The sequence below is a fragment of the Tubulanus polymorphus genome, chromosome 4, assembly GCF_964204645.1.
Source record: "Tubulanus polymorphus chromosome 4, tnTubPoly1.2, whole genome shotgun sequence".
NCBI classification, from domain to species: domain Eukaryota; kingdom Metazoa; phylum Nemertea; class Palaeonemertea; order Tubulaniformes; family Tubulanidae; genus Tubulanus; species Tubulanus polymorphus.
Window position 1 is genome coordinate 26,699,711 of NC_134028.1, and position 9,548 is coordinate 26,709,258.

Genomic DNA, 9,548 nt, shown 5'->3' on the forward strand with positions numbered 1-9,548 from the left:
AATCTTAGGGGTAGCACAAAATCGAAAGGGCAGGCAATATTTCAAAAGGGCACTATCCCTTTCAGATGCAATTTCCAAGCACTTTCCACCAAATACATGCATAGTAATAATTTTCGGGGGAAAATCTAGAGGGTAGCACGTGCCCCGTGTGCTACCCCTCTAGATCCGCGCCTGGGTTTACTGTTTTATAATTCTAAATGTGTGTTTATTGATTTGTACCCGCCTCGTTATGCATCATCCTACGGAGGTAGCCGAGCCTTAAGGTATCGGTATTAGTTATTAGCTCCAGATCAGTGGTTCCTCGTGCGGGTTTCGAGGTTCGAATCTGTTCCACGATACATCTCGTAAACTGTGGCATTCATTCTAGAGATCATTTTGTTCACATTTCAGATATCTAACAATCCAATCAGATTAAGGACCGTCCACATTTTACTGGAGAGTTTACGGAATTGTGAATCTACCGCACTTCAGATGTTAGATATATCGGTAGGTCATTACTGAATCTAAGGCTGTTTTCGATTTTGTTCTACTGGAAGATTTATCGGTTGAAGATTACTGCAGTCACCGAGACGGAATAGACAGAAACTCCCAAAATGCAGAATATTTTGAGAAAGCAGATAATTCCTATCCTAGAAGAGCAAAATCGATATTTACCGTTTTAGCTTAGAGTATTTTCAGATTTGATTCGTTAATCCGTTGCTCGTTTGTTTTTAGTCTGTTCACATCGACATGACGACGATGGACTTGTTGAAGAGCGTCTCAACGAGACACGCTGGCTTTGAATTGAAACACAATGGTATACTCGGTGAACAAGTCGATTTATCTTGAAGAAATAATCGCCTAATTATTTCAATATCGGAAACAAAAATTCTATTTTCAAATACAAAAATTCAATATACATCGTACATAGATGAACATTTCATACGGATGGATTATTCTTAGGTAGATTACGTTGACGCACATCTGGTCTTCCCGGTTCTTCTGCCGTTTGTTCATCATCAACATTGCTATTTCGGTCGCTTCGTCGTTGCTCAGTACTGTCGGGAACACTACCATCTTCGGCATCCTCATCTTCGGTTAACGCAGCCGAATCTCCATCACCTATCGGTCGGTCGCGTACAACCATTCGTTCCTTCGCAACATTATCTCGGCCAGTGTTATCTACAAATGAAACGTAGGATAAGCTCACGAGTAATGGAACAAATATGTTTTAAGATAAGCCGTAATTCGAAAACTAGAAATGATAACTAAAATAAACGTGGTGCCCTTCAAGCAGTTTAACATTTTACCGATCTTCTTCCTTCCTTTGATCACTAAAACGATGATAACACCAACAAGGACAGCTATAATTACACCTGAAATATCAGTACATCACCGAATAAAAACATGCATAAAACGTCGCTACCAGAGATGTATCTATAATTACATATAATGACATTGGAACCTTAAATAAGTTTCAAACACCGTTGTAGGGATGATCAACAGACTATAATGACTAATACTCACCCATTAGAAACTCTCGGTTCAAGTAATCCTGTAATATTGATAATACAATTATAAACGCATTGTTTGATGTACATAAATCAAGCCTGAAGGGTGGAATGTAGACTTACATTTTCAGAGGTAACACGTTTCACCGTTTGTGGATTAGGATGAACCGTACAGTTCATTCGATTCGATTTAATTGTTTTCAATAATGTTTCTATTCGTGTTTGCGACTCGTGAATCTTAGTTATAGACGGTAAGATATTCATCTTCAATTCATCCACATCATTATTTCTACGTTGATCGTCCTGCATTCCGCTCACAACCACTGTTCGTAGGTCATCGACTCCTTTCACGATGTCCGTCATATTTTTACACTACATCAAAAGCAATGCAAATTAAACACTTCTAATGGAATACTGCAGGATAAGGTAAACTTTGCCTTATACCGTTGACGAATTATTTTCATTACTCAATGACAGTTTTTTCTTTCTAAAGTTTCTCACCTCAACGATATTTACAGGTTTAGCTTTATTACGATTTTCAAACTTGGATTCGAATGTCGGAGTTTTTGGTAGGTTGTTTTGTTCGAGCTTTTGTTTCAAATTGTAAATTTCCTCATCCTTTTCGTTTAACTAAAACGTTAATGATAAGCAGTGGTTGTGAACGAGAATGCAGGGCGTTTATCCAACTGATGAACGTATCTAGACTATGAAGCAACAGCTACAGATAATCGTATTGCGTTACTTGACATCTGTGAAAGTAACAATCTGCAGCCCGTGTACCCAACCATTCTAACATACGATATTTAAAGGGCAAAGTCTGGCCGATATGTGATTCTCCTATCCATGGTATCTTAGGGTCAGGTAAAAACTTTCATTCGTGCAAAAAGTAATTAATTATCAAACGAATCCCTTGTGTCCAGATAGGAATCTACTGTGGCTACGCTGAGAAAGCGGATTGGTAGGTGTTGGTGTGGACCATTTCATTAAGGATGGACCTACCTGAAATCGATGAGTTCCACGCTCCCTATGAAGGTTAGTTTGCAATTCACGAACCTTAAAAAATAATATAAACACATCATGGAATTTCATGATTAGGTGTAACGATTAAGAGAAGTGACAATGAAATAACGCCCATTACACTAAGTCCACAATGTCGAGTTCAGCAGTTATACAACTTGTCATATGTAAAGCTGTCCTCTTCCCCAAGTCCTTGGGCGATTTGTATTCCTTACGTTGTATTTTCATCCCGTTGCCCATGTTGGATGAGGTATTACTGATCACCAGTCCCCACCGGACTGATCACCAGTCCCCACCGGACTGATCACCAGTCCCCACCGGACTGGTCAACACAGAGACCAGACAAACTTAAGAACTCCAACAGTCACTACTGGTCCATGGTCTAGTGGTTAGCGTGCTCTACTGGCATTCTGGAGGTCGTTGGTTCGAGTCCCGCCAGGGTTAGGGTTACAGACGAGCTAGGTTTAGGTTAGGGTATAGCATCAGGTTGACTGGAAGCTAGGGGCACTGTCGTGCTAGGGTTAGGGTTGTTTGGTAGCTGGGGTTGGCTTTAGTCGCTGTTTTTCGCCAAGACGATATTTTTTCCTTTTTAGTGATATTTTCAATGAAACATTTCTCAGTTGTTTGGATTCTTCAGCTTAACTTAGATCACCCTTACGTTCGGTCGGCGATTTTCTTAAAATCGACGATCATTTCGTCACCCTTACGAACTGTTACCTGATGAATCATAAGGGCAAGCCGAGTAAGGCTGAGCGAGGTGACAGTGAAATTACACGCACTGATCACCGGGGATCGAACCCGGGTATCGTGCATAGAAATCGAGCGTGTGCTAACTAGTTAACCGATAGAACTAGTCCACGTGGAAGGAACTACAGATATTATACCTAGTTACCTCATTTTCCAGTTCGTAAATTCTATCTGCATTTCTTGTCTTCTCTATTTTGTAATCTATAATTGCGGCGTCGACCTTAAGTTTTTCTTTCCTGTTATTTGAGAGCTGAAAAATGGTTAACACGATTCAGTAGGCTAGTATAGTATTGCACATGCAACTTGGGTGACAACTTGAGGAGGGCACCGGGTACATATTTGAAAAAATAAATATTCAGATATCTAATGAAGTGCCAAGCTTGTTCTATAAACTCCAGGGCCCAGTTTCACGAAAAAGTTTACGTCTAAAATGGTTAAGTTTGAATTGTTGTCCTCATCGAAAACATGAAGTAACCACTATGGCAATTACAACAAAAATTTGAGTTAAACTTTTTTGTGAAACTGGGCCCAGGGCTAAGTTTCATAGATGTGGAAGGAAAATAATCCGTGAAAACATTATTAGATTTATCAGTTGTTACCATGGTTTCTCATTGTTACTGAGGTGGTTGTCGCCCAGATTGAGGATTTACCACTAGGGATAACTTTAATACTCAGTCTATGAAACCGGGCCCAGGTCAGATATGTACCGTATGTAGGACAGACACTGAAGCAGTCGTCCAAAGATAGCCTTGAAATACGAGCTTGTGGTGCCTTCACGACAAGACGTTTGTATCTTCTAAAACAATGGCCCACATTTTCAGGAAAAGAACTGACAACGACGCTACAGAATTGATTACTCAAAGCCTATACATACATCTGTTTTGCAGGTTTCATGTCTGGTCATCTCAGTTTGGTAATTAGTTTCGAGATTCCGTTTATCTCGCTCTAAGCCCCGTCTATCGCGCGAACACTTTTCTAACAGTTCCGCATCCTGGTCGCATTTTACGTTTCGATCTTGTAATTGTGTTCTCTGTTGATCGCACAACTGTCGAAGTTCTTGCTCGAACTTTAAGTCTTTTTTCACGTCGGCTAAAGAATTACCGAATACACCACTAGTGAAAACCTCTCCAATAATGAACAACAATAAAGTCACGAGCCAACAAAATACATGAGTCACAGGCGTTTTCATCATCATATCTCTGTCTCGCTCAGGCAATAAACAATGATAAAAAGCTGAAATTGATAGAAATCTTGAATTTAAGTGAATTCTATAGAAACAATCAATAATCGAGTGACGCAATTAGATGCAATAATAACAATGATGGATGTGTAGGGTTGGTTGGTCTGGTCTTGTGAACTGGGTCGCAATAACGACATTAAGAGTCTTGAGTCACAATACCAATACTTATACACTGTACAATACATAATACACTTCAACACATAGATATTGGCATAACACAGAACATTACGTCTACGTTGTGTCTGGCGCAGTAGTAAGTAGTTACGTAAATTATTCTTTAGTAGCTAATGAGAAGTAGTGTCAAATATGTTGTTAAAAAAATAAACTCACCCCATCGAAATCCAACGTCGAACTGTCGAGTAACAAAAATCAGTGATCCAGATTATCTTAGTGTTGATATCACACAGAACTCACACAGGCGCAACACAATGGAACACTACATCACCGACTGTAGGGAATCCCCGAACTATCGATCGACGTGTCTATACGCTGTACTGTGAAAGCTTAATACGGGGAAATTGGATTTCCCCAATACGAGGTAAAGTGAATTCTGGTTTCATTTCGGGTACCTGGCGGCACTGACTCGACTTGTCGACGTGTTTATAATCTAGCGCGATATAAGACTATTACACTAAAGGCAGTAAAATGAGGTATGACGATAGGCGCTGTGTAGATAGATGTAAAGGTTCATTCTAAATGCGTTTCAGGATAGGTTTAGGGTCCATTTTACCGCAGCTTTAGGCAAGTCAATCAATTCTTTGGGATATTTATCTTAATCTTTTACTCTAGAGTTGAAATATTGGAAATGAACTGTTTTTTAGATGAGTAACTTTAACCCACCACTTCACGGGCATAACTGGTCTCTGGGTTTGAGCTATGTTATTTATTGTTTAATGCACTCTTGTTTCAGGGTTCTACAACATGTAATAGTTTTCACGCTCACGGTCGGTTTTTCGTATGCTGGCTGGTTTTCATGTGATTGTAAACTGCATCAACTGGAACATTGTCGTAGACAAAAAAACCAACTTGAAAATACTGTAAGTACCAACATTGCATTGCAAGTGTTAATGTCTATTTCAACCTGACTTGAGAGCATTCTGGGTTTTCATTTTTGATAGTACATACCTGATAAAGGTCTTAGTAGGATCAGAAAGGACAGGCAGTCGACCTTACACATCGTTTTTTAATCCATTTGAAACTGTATTGAAGGATATCCAAAAAGTCTTCACTGAAAGGGGTTAAATGAAAAGAAGTGACTCCATGATTTGAAAGTTTAACAATATGTTTCCATGCCTACCACACTATTTTGTCATTTTCAGTTGGGGGATATACGTAAGCATCATGATGATGAAAAGAGAACTCTGCAGAATGACAAGGAGACTGAAAGAAACAAAGCTTACCAGGAAAGGATTGTACGTTTGATTTTACTAGACAATTACGATCGGTACAATCTATTTTTCTAAAATGTGAACTATCTAAATACTAGCTCATGTAAAATGCGTTATGAATATATGTACATTTCTAGGACGCAATGAAGGAGACTTTTGATGATTATAAAACATTGAATCAGAAAAGGGAAAAAGCTGTGAAGCAAGGAATTAAGGCCACAATCAAAATGGAGTATGAAAAAAAGGACAAGGAACGTTTGCAGAAAAATCAAAGTAAGTTACAATGTAAAGACGACCTTAAGAATGATTAAATACTGGAAAGGATCCGATAGATTTGATCAAGTAGCTATGATGTTTAATTTTTAGCCACGCTCATTGAAATATTGGTGATTGTCAGTGCCGTCTTACTCATCTTTATAATTGTGGGATTCTACCTTTATGGACAGCAGAGAGAAAGAAATGTAAATCTTCAAAGTCGATTAACAGAGGCACTGGAACAAACAAACAGAGAGCGTTTGATGCATGTGAACAATCCCATCCAAGCAATAAGACACAGTGTTATGGAAACAGGTACTTATTTGCATATAAAGGTGTAGTTCTAATCATTCATGTCACGGTCATCTTTATTAGTTAGTGTTTATTTAGGTTATGTACAGAATGACAGCATCCCAGTGATGTTCCTTAATGACTCGATGTTATCACCACAAAAGACACTCGTAATGGCGGCGCTGAGCAAGGATAATATCAACGCGCATGCGTGCGAGGTATCTGAATACATGAATCAACCTTTCGCTGTTTTCGTGATCCCGAAAAGGGACAGGTACTTGGTTCTGAAGATGCGTTCTGCAATTAAAATGTGTTCCCTGATTCAGGGTATAGATCAATTGGTTAATGAGGTGAAAACTTACAGAAACAAAAACAAATAACCACCTTACTTCATTGTACAGTAGGGTACACGAAAATTTGTAGTTTGTTTTTTTTCTAGCCGTAACAGCTTGTCACCTCCAGTTCCCATACTTTTAAAGCTTGCTTGGAACATCAGTCCCAGCTTGCTATTGCGTTCACTTCAATGAAAAAGAAAATTGAACGCTTGCGTTTTTGTTTTGTGCTTCAAGCATATGAAAAAACCAAGCATAGAAAAAGTGTAAGAAATAAGACGTGATTACATCTTTTCATACAAAAGGCAAGACTATCAATGTTATATTATAATTCATTATACGATATTATTGAGAATAGAACTACTATATCATGCATAGAAGAAACAATATTCTTAAAACCTTCTTTATTTGGTCTTTTGAATCATTAATTAGGAATTCATTTGTTGTTTGATCCAATTGACATATTTCGATACTCTGGTATATATACCAGGTCGACCGTTCTCTCGCCCGCACGGATCATCTCCTATTGATATGATACCATACAGTACGCGAACTGAATCATCTGTCGACCCATCGTTTCTACTGCGAATGCACGTTAATGGTCCTCCAGAATATCCCTTAAATGAGAAACTGTCCTATATGAATAACACAAACAATAAACAGTAAACACTCGAGTACACAGAAATGCTTGCGGAGTCTGTGAAAATAAATTCACTCGATTGTCCATTCTGAGTTTCCAAAATTACGCCAAGTTAATTGGATTTGGATTCAAAGTAGATTCCATCTAAGTTGAACCTTTCTAAACCATGAAAATCCGTCGGATTTTGAGATATATTGAGCGTTCACATTTATAGTGATGCAAAAACACTTAAACATCGGTGTTACACGTTTATCCTAAACGGTTATCTGCCGACTTATAATACAGGGGCCGGTTGCTCAAAAGTTGGTTAAAGTGAGTTAACCAGTGGATAGTTGATATGGTGACAATTGAAATTTCATTGTTACTATGGTATTTAACGGGCGGTTATCTTTAACCAACTTTTGAGCAACTGACCCCTGCAATACAACTCAACGCAAAGCGACACAACCTGGTTACCTACGAGAAACTGGTTATACTTACCAGACATGGATCAGCATGGGCATCGACCGGGCTTACCCCAGCGCAAAGATGTGTGTCCTTAATGTCCAGTGTAAGATTCGAGTTTGGATTAAGGAACCACTTGTCTCTACATTCTTCGTTTGTCTGTACTCTCACTAGAAACTTCAGAAGCCTAACGGCCCGGTCTGGAAAAACAAAACAGCAACCAAAACAGTGAGCAATTTATAGACTGGAGATTTTAGACGGAATTCATTTGTTATTCACTTCTTCTCGTTTTACGCCACGTTTAAATCAGTGTTTTTTTTCTGAAAAGTGAAATGTTTAAGAAAAATGGTGTAACTTGAATGGCATAAATGTTTCGATGTTGCCCGAATCCGTCATTTGTATATAATCGTGTTGTATATAATCGTCATTTGTATATAATCGTGTTGTAATTCGAGGGAAATAAAATTATATTATTATTATTATTATTATTATTATTATTATTATTATTATTATTGATACTTTCCTTGATCTTGAATAAAGTCATTGAATAGAGAGAACTCAAAGCTAATCGGATGCTAATTTATCAATATGCTAATAATGAGATTATCTACACTTTACTATGAGCCAAATGATACGTGTCACTTCTCGCATTAGTTTCTCTTCCTTTTCTCAAATTGAAATAAATAGATACACCGTCTTTTCAACAGACATCAGCAGTCATAGACAACCATGACACAAGTAAATTTCCCGCATCGAATTCGTTCCTGGGGACGAGAGCATGTAGTACCTAGTGGCTGATTCGGGCCACGTAGAGAAAAGACATGACACTCGATCTACATTGAATTCTCAATCTACACTCAATTCTAATCCCAATTTTTCTATAAATGCTTCACTTCTACTCGTTTTACGCCACGTTTAAATCAGTTTTTTTTCCGAAAAGTGGAATGTTTGAAAAAATGGTGTAACTTGAATGGCATAAATGTTTCGATGTTGCCCGAATCCATCACCACGCATGAACCAATGCTTATTGTTGGTTCCCGAGGAAAATCTGGAACCATTATTTTTTGGTTGAACTGGAATTCGCGTTTCGTGCACGTGCATTTCTAACAACTACGATCGAAGTCTACGTACCCTCATTGGTATCGGTATATCCCCAGCCGGATATCTGGCAAACCGTATGTTCAGCAGGTTGGTTCTCATCTTGTGTAGGTAGTTGAATAGGTTTGATGTTATCAGTAAATGTAATAGAAGATGCCAGTTTGAGAACTGCTATGTCGTCGTAATCGGCAGGGCCTATGAAAGAATGAAGACACTGAAAAAAAGTGAATCACCACCTCAAGAAAAATTAAAGAAATCGATTCGATCTTACTCGTTCCGGGTTGTGTCGGGTATGTTGTGTAAGAAGTTACGTTATATATGTTTTGGTTACTAGTTGTCAGAAGACTTCCTACAGAGACTGACAGATGAGAAGGGATCCTGCGGAGTAAATGAAACAAAAAGAATGGACCGATGAATAAACCGTTGATATGAATCACTAGAATTGCAATAACGTTCTAAATCAATCTACTAACTTAAACATGGATGATAACCTGGTGGAGGATATAGTTTGTATACCTACTCCCAGAAGAGGCAGTGAGCTGCTGTTAATATAGTTGTTTCATCCAGAATAGCCCCGCCGCAATCGTAAAGCCCATTTGAACGTAT

The 9,548-nt window shown here is 38.5% G+C and overlaps 3 protein-coding genes across 3 annotated transcripts; 1 reads left to right on the forward strand and 2 right to left on the reverse strand.

The window, feature by feature from the left end:
- Positions 1 to 839: 839 nt before the first annotated feature.
- Positions 840 to 4,984, reverse strand: LOC141904210 (uncharacterized). The gene is made up of 9 exons (XM_074792766.1): positions 4,825 to 4,984; positions 4,129 to 4,487; positions 3,400 to 3,504; positions 2,490 to 2,543; positions 1,992 to 2,120; positions 1,614 to 1,862; positions 1,507 to 1,534; positions 1,290 to 1,355; positions 840 to 1,161 (listed from the first exon to the last, which is right to left on the reverse strand). The coding sequence occupies exons 2-9, from the start codon at positions 4,447 to 4,449 to the stop codon at positions 920 to 922; spliced, it is 1,194 nt and encodes a 397-aa protein (XP_074648867.1). The 5' UTR covers positions 4,450 to 4,487; positions 4,825 to 4,984; the 3' UTR covers positions 840 to 919.
- Positions 4,985 to 5,011: 27 nt separating this feature from the next.
- Positions 5,012 to 7,924, forward strand: LOC141904214 (uncharacterized). Its single transcript, XM_074792774.1, has 6 exons — positions 5,012 to 5,144; positions 5,405 to 5,531; positions 5,814 to 5,906; positions 6,020 to 6,155; positions 6,249 to 6,452; positions 6,528 to 7,924. Exons 1-6 carry the CDS (start codon positions 5,140 to 5,142, stop codon positions 6,806 to 6,808), a joined length of 846 nt encoding a protein of 281 aa, XP_074648875.1. The 5' UTR covers positions 5,012 to 5,139; the 3' UTR covers positions 6,809 to 7,924.
- LOC141904524 (kallikrein-13-like) lies at positions 7,189 to 9,518 on the reverse strand (the record flags this gene model as incomplete). Its single annotated transcript, XM_074793117.1, has 5 exons — positions 7,189 to 7,377; positions 7,881 to 8,044; positions 8,976 to 9,137; positions 9,214 to 9,320; positions 9,463 to 9,518. Coding segments are annotated over 5 exons (678 nt in total), but the record flags the coding sequence as incomplete, so codon positions are not given.
- Positions 9,519 to 9,548: the final 30 nt, after the last annotated feature.

Coding starts and splice junctions, on each gene's coding strand:
- LOC141904210 (XM_074792766.1), bottom strand. CDS start 4,449: ATGATGATGAAAACGCCTGTGACTCATGTATTTTGTTGGCTCGTGACT. Junction 2,544..3,399: donor TTTACGAACTGGAAAATGAG/GTAACTAGGTAT, acceptor TTATTTTTTAAG/GTTCGTGAATTGCAAACTAA. Junction 1,535..1,613: donor AACGTGTTACCTCTGAAAAT/GTAAGTCTACAT, acceptor TCAATATTACAG/GATTACTTGAACCGAGAGTT.
- LOC141904214 (XM_074792774.1), top strand. Junction 5,907..6,019: donor AAGCTTACCAGGAAAGGATT/GTACGTTTGATT, acceptor GTACATTTCTAG/GACGCAATGAAGGAGACTTT. Junction 6,453..6,527: donor ACACAGTGTTATGGAAACAG/GTACTTATTTGC, acceptor GTGTTTATTTAG/GTTATGTACAGAATGACAGC.